General features: G+C 35.4%; 1 protein-coding gene across 7 annotated transcripts in view; it reads left to right on the forward strand.

Moving 5' to 3' along the window:
- The window catches only part of PRRC2C (proline rich coiled-coil 2C), an 81,311-nt gene that overhangs the window by 37,130 nt on the left and 23,244 nt on the right, over nt 1–20,937 (forward strand). For 6 of the 7 annotated variants that reach the window (XM_081948225.1, XM_081948230.1, XM_081948226.1 and 3 more), the window contains exons 17-26: nt 3,167–3,372; nt 3,675–3,829; nt 4,716–5,067; nt 5,600–5,685; nt 7,919–8,104; nt 9,052–9,303; nt 10,915–11,004; nt 14,635–14,736; nt 17,722–17,947; nt 20,557–20,760. In XM_081948225.1, coding sequence (XP_081804351.1) covers nt 3,167–3,372; nt 3,675–3,829; nt 4,716–5,067; nt 5,600–5,685; nt 7,919–8,104; nt 9,052–9,303; nt 10,915–11,004; nt 14,635–14,736; nt 17,722–17,947; nt 20,557–20,760 — 1,859 coding nt within the window. The remainder of the gene's footprint in view (nt 1–3,166; nt 3,373–3,674; nt 3,830–4,715; nt 5,068–5,599; nt 5,686–7,918; nt 8,105–9,051; nt 9,304–10,914; nt 11,005–14,634; nt 14,737–17,721; nt 17,948–20,556; nt 20,761–20,937) is intronic. The other variant, XM_081948229.1, reaches the window with a different exon arrangement.

The raw sequence follows: 20,937 nt of genomic DNA on the forward strand, positions 1-20,937 counted from the left end.
CAGTGGAAGGCAGATTGATAGCAATTGTTTTTTTCTGCAGTTCTAATTATCCGTTGAAGTCTGTATTTGTCTTGACTGGTTGCAGTGCCAAACCAGACAGTTACAGAAATGCAGATGACAGACTCAATAATTTATCTGTAGAACTGAATCAGCAGCTTCTTGGGCAGCCTGAACTTTCTGAGTTGGCGCAGGAAGAACATTCTTTGTTCTGCTTTTTCGATGACAAATTTGATGTTAGGTGTCCATTTTAAGTCTTGAGATATTATAGATCCTAGATTTAATTAAATGGTTTTAATTTTAAATTATTTTTAAAAATAATATATTAATGCTTCAGATTCATAGAACATGTAGACACATGAAAGCAGCCCTTGACTGTAGCTCATTTTTCAGCCACATCTGTTTCCCAGGTTGTACGATTGCAATGGAATTCTCAACACAGCAGCTGCACAATCTTGTGGACAGATATTGCTGGGTCTGTTTAATGAGTTGTAGACATGCTGTGTTCACATTCCAAGGCTTCTAACTCTTTAAAAACAAAACATGAATCCAAACTTGCATAGCTCTGAAAGTTACTTCCATTTAAAAGATAGGAATAGGGAAATTATTGTTATAGGGCAGGGGTGTCAAACTCGCAGCCCACAGGCCAGATATGTCACCCTCTAGCCAGGCCTACTCCCAGTTTAGCGAGGGAAGAAAAGTCATGATGTGTCACGTGATGTCAATGGGACACCCCTGTTACAGGGGCCCTGAGGGAAGCCCTAGGAGACCTAGCACAGACCCTGCCCTGGACCTCCCTTGCTCCCTGAGGTATCCCTTGCTCCACTTTCTGCCCCTTGAGGTCCCCACCGGCCTAGGCCTGTTTCCCATTCCACTGGACCCCACAATTCCTCTTCACCACATGTCACTCATCTCACATTTACCTTTCAAAGATCTCCAGAGTTCACATTATTGAAGCAGAACAGGCCGCACAATTCCTGGGCCAGATAGTACAATCTCAGAAGTGGCTGCCATTTTCAGATTACCCACAATTCAGCTATCCAAACAATGGTGGCTGCTTCCAGGATCACACCAGGCAGCTCAGGAATAAAGAGCCTGCTCTGTTTCTCTAACATGGAAATCTCTTGCTGACAGATTCCTCTTTGCAACAGGTAGATGTGTTTAAATTTCATGCTATCATCACTTGAATTGCAGCCATAGGAAAACATTGACTCAGTATAAAAGAGGCAACCTGATATTTTAAATCAGACTTGTATAAACCTCAAAATCTGTAAACTTTCAGGCTGAGTACATTGCTTACAACCCCCCCCTTTTTTTTTTAGAAGATTGTTTTTCTGTCTATGCACTTTCCGTGCACCTTCATTTTGTCACATTTAGAGACAACTACCAAATAATGGAACCAAAGAACCCCCTTGGTTAATTTTACCTTACTTTCCACTTCAATAAGGAACAAAGAAATTACTTTCCTAAAATTAACAGTTTTGGACAAAACCAAGATAGGGTTAGGGGCTAGGAATATGCTTGGTTTTTTTTTAAAAGCACTACCATTTATTTTAATTTCTATCATATTAAGGTTTTTCCCCCAATTTTGGTAAAACTGGTTACATAAATCTTTTCTGTGTTTTTATCAAAAGACAAATTTCCTAGATGAAACTGCATTTTTTCCTATCAAGTAAATGTAATGATTTGTCAGAAAGCACTGGCTTTTTTAAAGGGAAAGATTTTGCTAATCAAATTCAGTATTTAATCATTGCTCTGTATATTTTCATCTGCAATCAGTATATTTTGTGATCCATTGAGTGGTTAAGGCACTACAGCATATTTTAATGGTGTTTATGTGTTGTAAACATGTATGAAATACTTGAGTTTATACTATAATTCTAAACAGAACTAATTCAATTCAAAACATGTTAGACAGGAAAATAGATGTTTTTGTTTACATGCTTTTTCCCCTTTTTATGTTGTTGCTACTCCTGTTTTGATTAATTGCACAGTAGAACCTCTGGTCACGATCATAATTCGTTCCATAACTTTAATCACAATCCAATTTGGTTGTGACTCGAAACAACAGGAAATTTGGCGCTTAAAAAAAAAAGTGGCGTGGAAGGGGAAATCGGTCTCGGCCATGTTTGATTGCCACCCGAGTGTGTATTCATGACGAGCTTCAAAAATTTTGTGAATGTTTTGGTCGGAACCCGATTTGGTTGTGGTCAGAAGCGTTCGTGACCAAAGGTTTTACTCAACACACATTTTTTTGAATTGAAAAAAAATGCACAAATCTTAATTTACAAAAGTACAATTTGTTTTCAAAATAAGGACAGATATTCCACTATAGTTGGAAGTCCATTCCTGCTTCCTTATCTCTCCACTCCAAAATCTTGTGCATGTGTTGAAAGAAACTTTCTGCATTTGTAAAGAAAGGACAAAATAGCTTTAGGTAATCTACCACTTACAATGACAATTGGACTTGGAATCTTGGTCATTGAGCAAAGTAATCATTAAGTGAGACTCCATGTGACCACTTTATGCAATGACTGCAATCCCAGCTCTCTCAGTTATGGCCATTAAGTGATAATGTGGGTTGGTAAGCAGAGCATTGGGTAGAGGGCCCGGACCTCCTGGACTTGGTGATATGGGTGAGAAATCTCTCTGTGTCCTGGAGGAACAGACCTCAAATCTAATGAAAATGCTAGCAAATGCCATTGTTCTTGGAGGCTCAAAATCTGTGTTTGCTAGCATTTTCACTAGATCTGAGGTATGTTCTTCTAGTCCTCTATAGACTTTCCTGTCCCTGTATGGAGGGGAGAGGAAATCCCTTGGCATCCTGAGGACATTCCTCAAATCTAGCATCTCCTGTGTTTGCAACCTTCCCTGCCGTCTTCCCCAGAAAGTCAATGGCAGAGAGGATTGCAAATGACAGTCACATGATCGCAATGTGGTCATGTAACGGAGGAGGTGCAACATTTTAGAGTGTCCCAAAGCACCCGTTCTGAGGTTGTTATGACTGCATTAAACAACTGTAAGTTGAGGACTACCTGTACATAAAATGAGGCATGTGGAATTAAAATATGGAAAATGTTCCATAATGTGCTAAATGTTATTATTTCTTCTATTGCTATGCTTTTACTAATTATTATTACTAAATTAATTGGTCCCTTTTCTTGTACAGACCATTTGAAGAACAGATACCTGTTGTGATTAGCGCTGAATCAATAAGCAGCAATTTGTATCAGGAGGAAAACGGTAACAGTGCTGCTGTGCCAAAAGGCTCCAAAGACAGCAACAGCAAGAAACGGGAAGAATCCAAATCTGGCCCAAAGAAACCCAAAGAGAAAGTGGATGCAATCTCTCAGTTTGACCTTAATAACTATGCAAGTATGTACTTGGAAAATCTCTGTAAGATGCTTAAGATTCATAAATGCTTCATTCCTGGATAGCCATTTATCCACAATCCAATGAGGATTCTTGCACTGGGCAAAGGGCTGGGCTAAAAGACTTCCAAGGTACCTTCCAACTCTATGATTGTATGTAATGCTTTCTTCATGAAACATTGAGTGGAATAATGGTACTTGGGGGAGGGGGGGGGCTGTCATTTCCCCTGAATAAATTAAATTTATGATAATGACCATTGCTTTAAACTGATATAGGCCCAATTAAAATTTGGACTTCCTTTATAGGCGTTGTCATTATTGATGACCATCCTGAAGTGACAGTAATTGAAGATTCCCAATCCAGCTTAAGCAATGATGGTTTTACTGAAGTAGTGTCAAAAAAACAGCAAAAACGTTTGCAAGATGAAGAACGTAGAAAAAAAGAAGAACAAACAGTGCAGGTTTGACATCATGCATAGCATTACTTTTTCTTGTAGAAAGAACTATTGATTTGAATTATATCTAGTTACTCAGATAGTTTCAATTACACTCGGCACTTTCTTTAGTCCCTGCAAAAGAATTCTGATTTACTCCATTTTGTGAAGTCCTGTTTGGTTTGGAATCTTACAGGATAAGTTGATCTTATGCTATGGTTTACTGGACTTTTATGCTGCCCTTCTCCCAAATTACATATTACAAAATAATATGAAATAAACTATAAACTATAAGCTATAAACTATTTACATAATTAATACATTTGATCACTTACTATCCCTCACCACATATTGGGTATTCTGTGGGTCTTCAAATGTTGCTGAACTACAACTGCTTGCATATATCTTCCGGTGATTCATATTCCTTGGATTGACCAGGAGTTGAAATTGAGAAACATCTGCAGTAAATGGTACTTGGGCATCCTTATTCACAGAACATTCTACTTGAAATTAATGGCAACATTTCCAGAACATTTTTCCTTGAAGGCCATAAGAATTACCATAGTGGATTCAATTGTGGCGCTAACTAGTTCAATATTCTGTTAGTTGACCAACATGGTGTCTTTTAAATTGTTTATTTGTATGCAACTCCTCAGTTCAGATTATTCATCATTATCTGATTGATAGTTGATAAAATGGCCACGGAGGAGAAAAATCATATAGTTGTAAGAAGGAATGTCTGATCAGTCTGCTTGTGATGTATAAATTCATCTAATCATTTTTTTAATCATCAGGCAAACATATATTTCCTGAGTTAATTGGATGTCATTTGGAAAACATAGTTTTGCCTTTTAAGCATTTCAGTTTCATCTTTCCCTAGCGGATCATCTCTCAACAATATTTTCTTTCTCAGGTCTGGACCAAAAAGAATTCAAATGAAAAAGGGAGATGTACAAATTCTAAATTACCGCCCAGGTTTGCCAAAAAGCAACAACAGGCGACTGCAGCGGCTGCCGCTGCCGCAGCTGCTACTCAACAAGGTCAGGTTCAACCACAAGTCCCATTGCAAGGTGTGCCTCAGATTCCAAGTCCACAAACTTCGGTTCAGGCACAAACACCAGCAACTTGTTCATTGAACATCTGTACAGACTATGCAGGAACAAGCAAAACTCTGCAGAATGCACCTGCCCATAATGCTGTAGGAACCGAATTTTGGGATAATAAAGTACCCCCTGCAAGCATCCTCAATGACATCTCTAAAAAATGTAAGCAGAGACCTTTTTTCCAAATACAAGAAAAGAAAAATGTGTACTTTAAAGTGTTGAATTAACTTCTCTCCCTGGGCTTTTCAGTGTCTCTTGACATGAAATGTTTCTCTTGACATGAAATGTTCCAGCCCTTCATATGGTATTGTTATGTGTAAAAATTAGATCTTAAAGTTGCAGAGTTCAGCCACACACTCTTAAAATCTGTATCATTGTCTGTTCTTTTTTTTCCCTCTGACTCTTCCAAATATTGTAATTTTTCTAGCTACCACTTGAACTTTGAATATGTGAATATTGTCCAAATTATAATAGGAACTGCTTTACCACTTTCACATGCTGTGTTACTCCATTTTTTTCTGGATCAATTCCAGAATTTTTTCTAATTCAGTTATATAGTGTAATAAGACATTGTTGTTTTCCAAATGTCCTGAACTTAACTGCATGGGAGATATCTTTAAACCACTTTTCAAAACTTTTGCTAATATGTTTTCCTTTCAAAAAGTCTAATTTATTTTATTCTTTGAAATTTTAGTGGGGCCTATTAGTCCTCCACAGCCACCTTCTGTCAGTGCATGGAATAAGCCTTTGACATCATTTGGATCAGCTACTTCAGCAGAGGTATGATAATAGATAGCTTGAATTTTGATTTAAAACTTGCTGTGCATATATATTTAAATAGAAAAACCTGTATCTAAGCCATATATTAGAAGTTGCATTGCTGGTCATGTTTCAGTTTTAAAAAGTGTTGGGTTGCAGTCACTTTGTAATTGAATGGAATCTACAGTTTTGCTTTTTCTCTCTCTCTGGATGCAGCAAATTATTTGGAGAGAGATAGGCACAGACAGATCCAGGCAGATATAGCCATATAGAAAGTGATGGATACACAAAGTAGAAAACAGAAGGCAGTGTTTAAACCTTTAAAAGTGACTATCAAACACAGTTCTATTGACATGAATGGGGGGGAAACTCCCCCTTGCTGACAAATAGCTGGAAATGTGTGGAAAACACTCCCAGAGACCTTTAAAAACAATCTCAGCCACTTTTTAGCAAAGGATCTCGCATTCAGATCAAAGGAACCAATAGGCTGAAAGGGTAAAAGCTTTCTCCCTGACAAAGAATCTGAAATCTCTGCTGAGGATGCGATGTCATTTCCCTCTTGCTTTTTTTCTAGGATGCTTTTGCTCTTCATAATTAATTAATTAATGATTAGAGTTACTGTTTCATTCACTTGTATAAAGGAAAAGTGACCCAAAAGGTGCCTGAAAGCATCTTTTCTCTAAATTAATGGTGTATGTTAAGATCTGATGAATACAGATTCATCTTGTTTCATTTTTTAATTTTAAATTTAAATACATAATTCAATTAGCTAGTTCTGTTACTGTATAATAAATCCTTCATAATACATTAGGAACATACTAATACAGTACATCCTCCTACTTCCAACCATTCACTTAGTAACTGTTTGAAGTTACAGTGGCACTGAAATATGACCAGTTTTCACACTTTAAGATTGTTGCAATACCCTTATGGTCATGTGTTCAAAATCTGGATGCTTGGCAATCAGCATGTATTCATGACAGTTGCAGTATCCCAAAGATCACCTTTTGCTACCTTCTGACAAGCAAAGTCGTCTGGCTTAGCAACAGAAATTTTGGGCTCAGTAACAGTTGTAAGCTGTAAGACTATCAGTAATTGGTAGTGTCAACTAATACAGTGCTCAGTGTTTCTTTTTAACAATCTATTTTCTAACCTATTTTTAACTCGTCTAGAATACCCATATATAAGCAAAATCTAATTAAGTGCAGATAGTCCTTGACTAATGACCACAGTTACTAAACAAGTAGTTGTTCAATGAGTTGTGCCCCTATTTGACTGTTTTTGCTATAGTTGTTAAGTGAATCATTACAGTTGTTAAGTGAATCATGCAGCCATTAAGCAAATCTGGCTTCTCCCATTGACTGACTTTGCTTGTCAGAAGCTCCCTAGAATGGGATTGCAAATGAGTCCCAGACTTCCCAGGAAGCTGTAACCATTGGAAAAACATGCCAGTTGCCAAGCACTCATAATGTGATCCCATGACTCTGGAGATGCTGCACTAGTCATAAGTGTAAGAACTGGTCATAAGGCACTTTTTTTAAGTGCCTCTTGTAACTTTGGTCAAGGACTACCTGTATTAAAACTCAATCTCCCCTTTAATACTTTTTGTTTTAAGAAGATGTACTTCAAACCTACTGTTTACAACTTGTTTTGGACAGGTGACATTGCTGTGTGTGTGTGTGTGTGTGTGTGTATGCATCCAAGAGAGTAAACACTATCTTATATTAGTTTTAGCTATTCTTTTCCACAAGGGGTTTACCTAATTTTTTTAATGAACAACTAGAAAATGATAATGCTTTACATTGAACTATTTTTAAAGTATTAGTTTCATATTTAAGCCAATTTGAAAACTGTTCAAGGTTATATTAACAAACATACTACTCAATAGTATTACATTGTAATATCATTTGTAAATTTGGAATTCTTATTTCTCCCTTCTCCGATTTGCTATAAACAATTTAACCTGTGTCATTTTACCCTCATGTATAAAGTTGTTCAGTAATTCTGCCATTCCTGCATAATTAGAAAGATACAGTGGGTTTGAAATATAAAAAATATGGTAAAATAGATACTTTGTGGTTATTTTTCCCAACCAAGATACTTTTTGTTGATTTCTATGATTTAACTTGTTAAAATTTAATGAATATGGGTTCACAAGTTTTTTAGGTGTAATTTCTCCAAAATATTTAAATGCTTCAATACAGCACAAAAGTCTACTTGAGTTATAAATAAAAAAAATTGGTGCCTTTACTAGGGAACCCCTGCTGGACAGGAAAGTGGAATTGATTTGGGAATAGAAACCATTCAGTTTGGAGCTCCAGCCTCTAGTGGGAGTGATAGTGAAGTTGGGCCGGTATCAGATAAGGCCTCAGAAAAGCTTCTTGAACCAAAAGAACAAAGGCAAAAACAACCACGTGCAGGACCTATAAAAACACAAAAGGTGGGTGAAATTTTCCAATTCTCATCAATTAGAGAGGCACCCTGAAATTTAATCCTCCAATAATTTTGAACAAAATGTATAATAAAAAGCTCCATTCCTCATTGGATCTTGTGAAAGAGAAATTAATGATTGAAGTCATTGTAGTGGGGAGAAGGAATTGTTGAGTTCATACAGTATACAGGATGCTTAAACAGTCAGGACTCATCTTTAATTTAATAGAGGCTGCTCATGTCTGAATGAGTTATCTTCTACCTTTAACAGAATTTTTACCAGAATTGGGTTTTAGTTGCTTTTTATTAATGCAATAGATTTCCCAATTACAGATAACTGTCTCAATTTTACTGAATAAACAATGTAAGAAATTTGAAGTAGTTGGAACCTAGAATCATAGATTATAAAACTATATGTCATCAGATCTGTCTCTTTCTCTTCTTCCCATTCTGTTTTTTATTATTGAAAAGTGTATAGCTTTTTACAGTGCTCAGGAGTACAGTTCGCATTTCTGAATGTTCCTAATTTGGTTTGGGTTACTTTTTACAAATCTGAAGTTTCTTTAGAATCAAACAAAATCTAATTTGACTTGGAATTTGGAAATCTACAAAATCTGATGAATTTTTCCACATATGATCTCCCTTCTTCCCTCTATAGAACATAGCTAAAAGATAAATTATTCTTTGATGATGTTCAACTCCTGATAACTACATAATTATATTCAGGATTTTTTCTGCCTTTCTCAATATAGTCTAAAGCCTTCAGGTTTTCTGATATGCCAAATATTTAATCCAATCCTTCTTAAAGTTTTGGAATCAAGATAGTTAGGTATTATACAAATACAAATTTGGATGAGCCACAAAAACAACTTAGTGGTCACTGGATTAATTACTTCCATACCTTCTTCTGGAATTCAGCATATACATATATTTACATTAAATATTAATTCTTTTTAGCTTCCAGATATGAATCCAGTAGAAAGCAAAGAATACAAGCCTGGCCCAATTGGGAAAGAGCGATCACTAAAGAACAAAAAAGTAAAGGAGGCTCAACAGGGCGATTCTGAGATGCAAGAAAAGTCCAGTGCTAATACAGTCAGAAGCTCAGATCCTATTACTTCTAAAGAAAACAAATCAACTAATGAACTTAGTACAGAAATAGGAACAATGATATCAGTGTCGGCTGCAGAATTTGGAACAACTCAAAAAGTAAGAAAATAGAAGTGCCTATTTCCTGCCCAAATTTTATCAAATACATTCTTTTATGGTGCTTTCTGAAGTGAGAGCGTAAAAGAAGTGTATGTCTGTTTGTCGTGAAGACAATCTTGATATTAGTTGACTTCTCCCCATTTCAAAAAATAGTATAAGTAGTTCTCAAGTTATAATCATAATTGAGCCTATCAATTACAGTCATAAGTTGTGACAGATAAAGCAGGTCACATGTGACCAACCGGCTTGTTTTCTGATGGTTGTTAAGCTACTCCAGTGGTAGTTAAGTGAATTTACGATTTGCTATGGATTAGTTTTTGCCAGAAATCAGAAGTAATCACCAGTTTCTGGCAAAATTGTTGTCAACTCTTGTCACGTGACCACAGCTGGTTGCAAATGCCAAAAATGCAAAATGGTTGCTAAGTGCCCAAACTATGATCATATGACTGGGTGTTCGGGTGTGCGGGCGTGCATGTGTTATGTCAGAACTTTGAAACCAGGTTGTAAGTAGCTTTTAGGGGTTCTGTCAAAACTTCGAACATTTGGTAAACTGAATATAAATTGAGGACTAGCTGTAGTAAGATTTATTATCACTATTTTCTACTGTTCTACTATTTCTATAGTAGAAAAATGTGATATTGGAGAATGTGTTGCGAGGATTGCGATTCATTGAAACTGTAGAACTGGTAGAACCTATAGATGTTTATCCTTTCAATTATTGGGATGTCCAATGTTTCAGAAGTCTCTTAATCATTTTTGATATTAGTAGTTAATAACGTGCAGATTATTATTAAAGTCATAACAAACGCATAGAATCCAATATGAGGCAATTCTTCTTGACTCATTTTGGCATTGTTATACAATATTTGAGGCTACTTCTCTTAAATAATGCGAATGGTGTACTTTTGGAAAGAGTCTTTCAATCCACAGTTTTTCTGACATGACATAAGGCAGCAGTCCCCAACTTTTTTGGCATCCGGAACTGTTTCATGGAAAACATTTTTCCATGGACCAGGAAAAGGGGGGGGGGGGGCAGTGCACAATCCAGATCCTTCTCATGCACAGTTTACAGTAAGGTTTGTGTTCCTATGAGAATCCAATGCCTGATGATCTGAGATGGAGCTTAAATGGGATGCTTGTGCTGGGGAGCTGCTGCAAATACAGATGAAGCTTCGCTCTCCCACCTGTAACTGTGTGGCCCAGTTCCTAACAGGCCATGGACCAGTACTGTTTCGTGGCTTGGTGCTTCAGACCACTGAATAGGGTATTTGAATATCAAATGTGTTGCTAGTGTTTTCTATATTTTAAATGAGTGGGAATTTAAGGTTTCCTGCTCAGTGGTTATATGAAATTTAAAATCATGTTTCAGATTTTTCTTTTATTGATAGACTATAGCTCTTTACATTTACTCTCTAAATAATAACCAACAAAGGTTTACTTTTAAAAAAATACTGAATATGTAAAGTTAACAGTTTTAAGTTATCCTAATAGAGAAATTCAGCTTGGGAATTTGAAAATGACAAAGTATTCTCTTCTGCTCAAAGTTCAAATCATATTTTTGAGTGAAGTTGCGTATATGATTTAGATAAACTGGTTGAACTTTTTTTACAGGAGTCTGTAACAGACTATACAACACCGTCTTCTCATTCAAGTACAGTGGCAACAAACAGTGCAAAGATGGAGGAGGCTTTAGTTACAAATGTAGGTGTATTGATTATCTCATAGTATAATTCCTCTATTTAATTTTATTTTAAAATTAAATTATTTTAGATTTTGGTTATACCTGTAGACAAATATTATTAAATAAGCTACATTTCTCTTATCTACTGAGAATAAAATCATGGCTTTTAAATAACGTTAACATATATACTCCCAATTAAAATATCCTGGAAAACTTGTAAAAAGTTATTAGATGTTGAAACAATATCTACAAGATACGTGATGTGCTCTTTGCATATTAAAATAAAGAAGTATACACTTATTATTACTGGGTTATTCAATGAATAATTAAGAAAATATATTCATTCAGGGTAATTACATAGTACACTCTTAAATCCGGCACGTCCAAAAACAATGATTTGTGTAAATATCATAGGTAGGTAGATAGAGATAGAGATAGATATATAGATACATGTCCAGTTGAACATATAGTTATGCATTCTAGAGCATGTATATACATATGCATCACTTACTTCATCTGTTGTGTCTCAAATCCTTTTTTCCCCATGAGGTTGGTATCAGTTGCAATAAGACCAATGCCTAGTTTTGCATCTTCACACATCCAGCCAAAACATGTTTTGCCCCCACTGATCTGACATCCTTGGATTTCATTATTCCATCTTTCGCACATTCAGATACAGGTGTACAATAGTATTGTTGGGGCGGCAAATTAAGAATTGATAGTTAGTTCAGCTATCTTTTTCCCAGCAACATACTGCTGTCCTACTCCTGTTCATTTTCCTCCTCAGATTTGTTAACACCCATGTTAAATTACACTCCCTAAATATAGGAGGACATTCTCCTTGACTCATCCTTTGATGCCCTTCCTACTGAAGTCTTAGAAGGAAGATACAAAGATATCCCGTTTGGGCTAAGATTTTACTTTTGTAATAAAGAGCAAAGGCCCTAGGAACTGTTAAACACACATTATTATATCACCTATTTTATACTGTCATGTGGACTGGTTAATAGTGTCATTCAATTTTACCAAAATCCAAAAGGATCAAAGTAGCTATATCCCTCTTTTAAAAATGTTCCTCATATGAACCATTTTATGATCATGATGATGATTATTACATTTTTATCTTGCCTTTTTAAATATATAACTCAAGGTGACAAACAAAGCTAATGTCCCTGCCTCCTATAGTTCCCATAACATCCCTGTAAAGTTGGTTGGGCTGAGAGAGAGTTCCTATCCCAAAGCCACACCCCAGTTGGCTGTTGTGCCTAAGGGAGGCCTAGAACTCACAATGTCTTGATTTCTAGGCCAAAACCTTTGTCCCTACTCCAAATTTACTATTTTATAATACTAAGATGTATGTATGAAATTCTTCATACCCCTCTATACCACTATAATATCAGAGTAGTCCACATCCCACCTTTAGTGTGAGCTCACCGCACAACACCCAATTTGTTTCTATGCTGGACTTAGACAAAACCTGGAGCAAGCTGAAGCAGAGAATAATTGATTTTGATTTACAAAGAAAGAAAACCAGCATTTCATATCTCCACTACAATGAACATTTACCACCCCTAAATATTTTTATGGTCTACCACGTAGGAGAACTTTCACATAGTCATAGTTGGATCATCTTTTAACAGTGATGCTGTTGAAAAGGTTTAATGGCATTCTTACCAAGGTCATTTTGTTTCTTTATTAAATGCATGTGCACACATACATATGTATGTATATAGGTGTCCATCTCACACAAAATGACTGAGTAGCGTACAACATTTGATAAATCTGTTCAAAGTCTGAAATTGAGATAATAGCATACATACTTCTGAAGTCTCTATTTCCAATCTTGGAGGGTAGAATTAATTTCTCATCATAACCTACCAGATTAATTTCATGTGGCAATAGTGGGATATCTTTTAAATTATCAGGATTGAGAAGTTTCCAGAATGGTTGCCAAATTTTAATCATATAACAATGACAAACTGGACCTGATTAAGAATGCTTGCTCTCAGGTAGAGTAAGTTTGTACTGGGTGTTTATATTCTTTTTTTCAATTATTTTTTTTTGGTTGGGGGGGGGAGGAGTTCAAGGAGTGTATGTTTTTTTTTACTAGTTTTAAACTTTAACGTTATGATTTGGATGAATTGTTTAGTCAGAGCCTAAATTATGAAATTAATTTTCAAAAACTCAAGGCAAAAGGAAAAATGTTTAGGAGAGAGGTACATGAAAATGAAAATCAAACTGTAGTTCTGCAATATCTGTTACTGCTGCTGTATTAGCAGATGGAGCAGGGATTTTATTTAACTGTCTAAATGACTCCTTCCTACTCTTCAGCCTTTACTGTTGTAAGGAAAAAGTTTGTAAAGCTTTTCTTTTTTTGAGGACCTTAAAAATAGGAGTAGCACACAAAAAAATAATTTAGGGAAATGGCTGCAGTGGGGTCTAAATGATTAGGTTTTGTGACTATTAGGAATATGAATTTCAACCATTCTGAAAGCAAATATGTTTCTTAAGTTTCATATACTGATTTTCTATTAATGTTTCCTTGCCATCTGGTATCTAATTATTTAATATGTAAACAAATAAATATTTTAGTGAATATATTTGTGAAATAATTATGAATGCAAAATAATTTTAACCTTGGAGAGAAAAGTTGCTAATTAAAAGAGCTGTTTTGATCATGCCTGCTGTAATTAATATTGCAAAGTGTCAAATGTTATCTGGCAGTTAAAAGTATCTTTTACCATGGAAGCCTTATTCTTTTGCTTTGCAATGCCATCTCTTGATTATTGTATTGGGAGGGGGGGCAGCATTACAATATTTCTTCAAGAATTTATTATGGATAATTTGTTTTTTATTAAATGTATCTCATGATATTCAATACACTGGGTTCTGGTTTGTGAGAGTTTGTTGCTTTCCTTTTCAGAAGAATGTAAAGCTTTTAGTTGAATCACATCCAAGCAGAACACTTCTGAAAGTGTTAGATACTGGTGTATTTGGTGTACCATTCTTCTTTCGTACCAAATACACCAGTATCTAATTCTTGGTGTATTTGGCGTATTGAATTTTGGCCTTGGATTTCCTGATAGTTGCATGACTTAAAAATTCATATACCAGTACTTCTATTGGTTAAACTAGCTTTATTCCATTCTTTGGCAGTATCATGTAAGGTGATGATTTTAGTGCACTGGAAATGATGAGGAATAAGAAGTTCTGTTTGTCTTTCCTTGTTTGGGAAATCCTAAGGTGTCTTGTCAAGTTCAAATAACTTCCTCTTAAGTTTTGAATCCAATGAAAAAGTTTCAAGTAAAATCATGCTATATTTGCAGCAGTTCTATGCTTTTATTGCATTATAGAAGGAAATGTATCTGAAAGATACATTTATATCACATCCATATGAATCTTTTGAGGCTCAATCTAAAGGAAATTTATTTTCCTGTTTTTAAAAAAATTATATAATATTCCAAGATCATAAATGATCAGATAATTTTTCCCATGTGTCAGACACCCCCCCCCCCTCCTTCTGAATGCTTCCCTGTCAAGTACTTAAGTGGAAGACTACCTCGTTCAGTTGCACTGCTTGAGCTCTTGGTTTTGATGGAGCTTTTGTCATAGACCCAGCTAGAATGTGACCTCTGTTGCCTACCTTTCAGGTGCCCCTGCCCCACACCCTTCCCCTCCCTAGGAGGGAGACTCTACAACAGAGCTCCAGCCTAACTCCAGTTTCTCCCGCTACCGTCGACCTCACCCTCAAGGTATGTACCATGTCCCTTTCAGGGTAATTTTCTTGCATGCCGGGGAAAGATTTAAACTTTTGCTGTAGATTAGGGAGTGGCATACTTTTTTTTTCTAAATAACTAAAAAGAGAGTATTCATTGTATTCTTTTAACCCTGTTTGGTAACTTAACACCAAGAAACTGCTATCTGCCATGTATAATTGGATATAGATCAGAATATATAATAAGATTTATCTATGATTTCCCTTTCCACATATAGAAAAGGTGCTTATTGCTAGTATTGCAGAGCTTTTTAAATTTATTTTTTCTGATTTGTATTAACATGGTTGAACATAGCAATTTGATGGATATTGGTTAGCTGATCTAGGATACATCAAATTGAGAAATAGACTGATTAATATTTGTGGACTTCTTTATAGTTACTGTTTTGGTAGTTAATTGTATTCTTTTGGTGATGATATGAGATGTAGGAGATAGGCAAAATTCATATTGACAAGATATATTTTGGGTTGGATACCATTTCAATTTGCTATGAAGTAAGTGACAATTATTTGGAGATTGACATCAATTCTGTTCAGAACAGTAAGAATGCTAGAGCTCTCTCTCTCTCTTCTTCCTCTTCCTCTCCTCCTTTCCAATTGGATTCCAATTAGAATCCAAAAAGGATTCTAATTAATATGACTTTAAATTTAAATTTCAGAGGAGCAAAATTGTATTAGCAGGAGCAAGGTTAATAAGTTAAATACAGTATTAAGGAGAATTTAAAAAAAAATCTTAGCAATCTTGATGAATAATATAGTTTTATATCAAAGAACCACTTTTTACAAACATTGTTTTCATCTTAAGCATATCTGGAGAATTGTAACATTAAAACCAGAAATTCTGATTATTTACTAAACACAGGAGCTTTCTAATATTAATAATTTGGTAGATCAATTGATTTCTTTTAATATGACATACTTTAGTTTTAGTTCTTACATTAGTACATCTCTATCCCCTTCTCTCTTACCTTTTTGTCTGTTCATCTATCCATTCATCGATGCATACATAAGTCCAGATATAGATATATACATACATATGTGCTTTTGCATAACTCATGTCAGTAAAATTTCTCTAAATTTAATTCCTCCTGGAATTTGATTATTTCTTGAAGATAACATTTACTGTTGGCATGCATGAGGAAAACATGCTTTATATATATGCATAAAGAAGTCATAAACAGAATTTAAAAATGAAACTTTGAGGCTCAATACTTCCTAAAATAATTATAAAACATGTGCCAGACACTGTACTGGATGTAAGAGCTGTTTTAGAATATACTGTATATATACAGCTCTCTCTCTCTCTCTCTCTCTCTCTATATATATATATATATATATATATATATATATATATATATATATATATATATATATATATATATATATATATATATATATATATATATATATATATATATTAATCCTGTCTCTACATTAAAAAAAAATTAAGCATCCTTTTTTTTAACCTTTTCAAATATGATATGTTTGAAGTGTTGTTCTGACAAAGAACCATGCCTTTTTTCTAATAAGCATGTAGTGATTTTATGCAACAGTTTTCAAATTGTATTCTGTGGAATGTTTTTCATCTATGAGAATCTGAGGACAAAAAAACATTCAGTCAAATACAGCCAATTTCCTTTCTGTAGGAAGATGCTAAGTACATGCACACACACCATTGGTCATCTTATAAGAGCTGAATTATTATCAATATTGAATTCCCAGTTAATATCTTTATTCCACCAAGGTGGCCTTTCTATGCTTGGATAGTTCATACAAGGTAGTCCTCCACTTATAAACATTCATTTAATGACTGTTCAGAGTTACAATGGCACTAAAAAAAATACTTGTGACCATTTTTCATACTTGCAACAGTTGCAGCTTCCACATGGTCATGTGACCAAATTTGGACATTTGATGACAGCGGCAGTCCCAAGATTATTTGACCACTTTTTGCAAACTTCAGTCAAGCAAAGTTAATGGGAAAGCCAGATTCACTTAACAGTTATGTTACTAACTTAACAAATGCAGGCAGTTCATTTAACAACTGTGACAAAAAGGTCATAAAAAGGGGGTAAACTCATTTAGAAACTGCCTTGCTTAGCAATAGAAATTTTGGGCTCAATTGTGGCTGTAAGTTGAGGGCTACCTGTATCCTAGAAAAAGCGTTTTAACAAAGTCTTCATGAGGTGCCAGTAAATGTCTACATAAAATTGATTGTGTTTTGAGAAACTACAATTTTGTTTATTTACACAGTGCAATTGGGAACAGTTTCATCAATAGATTATTGATATTCAGCTTGGCGCCTTGCTGGCATCCTGTCATCAAAGGCCAGGGGGGAGGGGGCACAGGAGAACAAGTGGGCAATAAATGTATGGGGTTGTAAAGGGAGGGGGGAATGACGGAGACCAAAGAAGCACAAACCAGTTTGTGTAAGGGACCTGACTGGGGCAGGTCTGTCACTGATATTGCTAAAATATGAATATCTATCAATTTATTGTGGTATCATAGTGATTGGCATTTGATATAATGTATTTGAAAGCTATAGCATTATATTTTGACAGTGAAAATGATCAGGATCTACTCTGTATTCTTAAATTATGAAAGTCAACCATAATTTGAGATGCAGGGCTTAGAACCACATCACCTTTTCATTGATTTGATTATTGCAGTTTCCAGAGAAGTAATACAAGAAAGGAATTAATGATGTTAATATGGTGGGCTTTGCAAATAACAAGCATTACTGGACTGTCATCAGATCTATCGGAGTGGATTAATTTCAGAAACAAAGACAATTGACTGTCTTTGTCATATTTATTTGCAATGCAGTAAGGGAGTTTGCTTTTCCCTGAAGATTTACTTAAAATAATAGGGAGTTATCTAGAATAAATTGAAACAAACATATAGAAATGAAAAAGTAGTAGCGGTCTTAAAAATAAAGCCTTTTTTTTTTTTTGCGGAATAGATGGAATCTGCTCGCAAAGCGTGGGAGAATTCACCAAATGTGGGAGAAAAGAGTTCACCTGTTACATCATCAGCATCTCCTGTTACTGGTGGCAATAGTAGCAGCAGCGGAGGTGGGAACAGCAGCAGTAGCAGTGGACCAACCAGTGGTACATACAGCTCTTTTTCAAGTGCACCCATGCCTCCCATTCCTGTAGCTTCTGTTACACCTACAACTTCATTGTCAGGTATTATTAACCTTTAGGAAATATGACAGAGAAATGTGACTGAATAACTTGCTATCTTTTTAAAATAAAGCTCTCTTTGTTTCTTTACTTATTTACTTTACTTATTATTTGGTTCAGTCCTATCTAAAAAACAAGGTGTGTGATATTTTAGTTTGATTCGCTTAATTTTGTATCCTTTTAAATTGTTTATCTAAATTATTAGAACTAAAAACTTCGAATCATTCTTCTTTAACAAGGCTCTTGGGCATTTTTTATATTGATAATTAGTGAAAAGGGATGCGGTGACCCAGTGGCTAAGACACTGAATTTGTCGATCAGAAAGGTTGGCAGTTGGGCGGTTTGAATCCCTAGTCCGCATAACGGAGTGAGCTCCCATTATTTGTCCCAGCTTCTGCCAACCTAGCAGTTCGAAAGCATGTAAAAATGCAAGTGGAAAAATAGGGATCACTTTTGGTGGGAAGTAAGAGAGTTCCTTGCATCTTTGGCGTTTAATCATGCCTTGAACTGTATAAGTTTAATTAGGTGTATATCCAAGCAAAAGTGCTTTACAAAAGCGTTGTTAAAGGTAAAGGTTCCCCTCGCACATATGTTCTAGTCGTTCCCGACTCTAGGGGGCAGTGCTCATCTCCGTTTCAAAGCCGAAGAGCCAGTGTTGTCCAAAGATGTCACCGTGATCATGTGGCTGGTATGATAAATGCCAAAGGCGCATGGAACTCTGTTACCTTCCCACTGAAGATTATCCCTATTTTTTTACATGCTTTTGAACTGCTAGGTTGGCAGAAGCTGGGACAAGTAACAGGAGCTCACTTAGTACGCGGCACTAGGGATTCGAACTGCTGACCTTTCTGATCGACAAGCACAGAGTCTTAGCCACTGAGACATTGCATCCCACTATATTTTGAGTCATTTAAATTTCATGACCCTTTATGACAGCATCTCTGAACAATTTTAATATATATTTCTAAACACAAAATGTTGAAGTATGATTTTTTCAATGTACAGTATAGTTCAGTTCTCTTCATCATTTAATAAAACTGCCAAATAATTTTGAAATCATTTCTCTAAAATACAGGTATCAAACCTGATCTTGTCACGTGACATATCACGTCGTATGTTACATGCCTTTGTAGAGCTGGGGTGGGCGTGGCCTGCACGTGACACCTTCAGCCTGCAGGCCCCCAGTTTGATACCCCTTCTCTAAAGTAATTATTACTTGGTATTTCTGAAAGAAAAAAAACAGTTTGTACTCCAGTCAAACATTTGATGCTTACAGCCATTGCCAGTGGCTCAGTTAAAGCTCTATAAAGTTTCTGTCTGGAATGAACAAATAATGCAGACTATCAGGATCATTCTTAATCAGGAGTTTTTTAGTAGTAGAAATATATAGATGTGATAAAACACAATAGAAGAGAATTAGGAGATTTATAATTAATTTTGTCAAAATATTAATCTTTTCTAAATGTTCCATTCTGATTATAATAATGAATAATAGTAATTGCTCTGCCATTATGTCCACATGGTGCAGGTTTATATCTTTTGAATGTGTGGTCCTAATGAACATAAGCTTGGGAAGAAACAGTAAATCTCTTAAATCAGCAGCCCCCAACCTTTTGGGCACCAGGGACCAGTTCTGTGGAGAAAGGTTTTTCCGCAGACCGGAAGGGGTGTGGTTTTGTGTGCTGCCTGCATCCCATGGATGGGGCTTCGCTTGTTTACACAGCCTGGTTGCTGGCATGCCGGGGACCGGGATTTGGGGATCTCTGTCTTCGATTGTTCAGATAAATAAATCAGTTTTGATCCAATGTAATATAAGACACGTAGGACATAATCTGAGTCTACTGTGAAAACATTTCTACTAGTACAACCTTTTGGCAGATTTTTATCTAAAACAGGTGACCTGGTGCCTTTCAGTAGTTTTACCATTTGTCATATTTATGGGAGTCCATCTTACTTGGAGAGTTTTCAATAATTCTAATCCTATTCCTTTCCTTAACCCACCCTGGCTATTAAAAGTTTTAAGTTATCGACCAATATTTCTATAAAGAACATTCTGATTTGCTGCTTTTGTATAAAGGAACAGATAATTCAGGGACATAAAGTAATGTACAAGTTTATCTGGCTTTTGGATAATCTTAAAACTTTAATTCTTAAATTCATTTTATAGGGTATCATATTTCTAGTATATTGCCTGTGTCTAGGAAAATAATGTAAAATGTCTTAAAAGAGCTGAGATAGGTTGCTGTCATTTGAAATAAATAATCTTGGTTTAGCAAATAGTACACCAAGGAAAATGTATTGTTATTTAATATATCTTCAAGGAAATTGTCATTGTTGAAGAATAACTGCTATGTACAGTATGTCGCTGTCAGATAGTTTTTATGCATATCATTAAGGTTTCACTATCATGCCATTTTATGTAGACAGTAGTATCCTTGTACAATAATGTTCTGAAATTGAAAGAATATTTAATAAATATTGCTGTAATGCAATTTGCATTAAGATTCATCTAATTAGGTGCAACCAGCTAAGGTGAATCAATCTTTTGATTATTATGCTGAAATATTTTGTCAGTAACTCTAGAATCTTGCTTTGCTGATTTCTGATCTTAGGAGCTGGAACATACACTACTTCCTCACTAAGTACAAAAACCACTACAACCTCTGATCCACCCAACATCTGTAAAGTGAAACCACAGCAATTACAAACAAGCAATTTAGCATCTGCTGGTCATTTTTCCCAGTTAAGCTGTATGCCACCTCTGATCGCCCAACAACAACAAAGTCCACAGGTCTATGTGTCTCAGTCAGCAGCAGGTAATGTGACAAATTTATTCATTAAATTTAAGTTCATCTCTTCTGTTGGCTTATTTTCTGGTATGCATCCTTACAAACTTCAGTACTGTTTTCTCCCAGTCATATAAACTTAATTTAGTATACAAAAGAATATTGGAATTCCTCTAAAAATTGGATTAGTTATTTTTTTTTGTTCAT

The sequence above is a fragment of the Natrix helvetica genome (assembly GCF_964273705.1).
Source record: "Natrix helvetica genome assembly, chromosome: 3".
Classification (NCBI taxonomy): Eukaryota; Metazoa; Chordata; class Lepidosauria; order Squamata; family Natricidae; genus Natrix; species Natrix helvetica.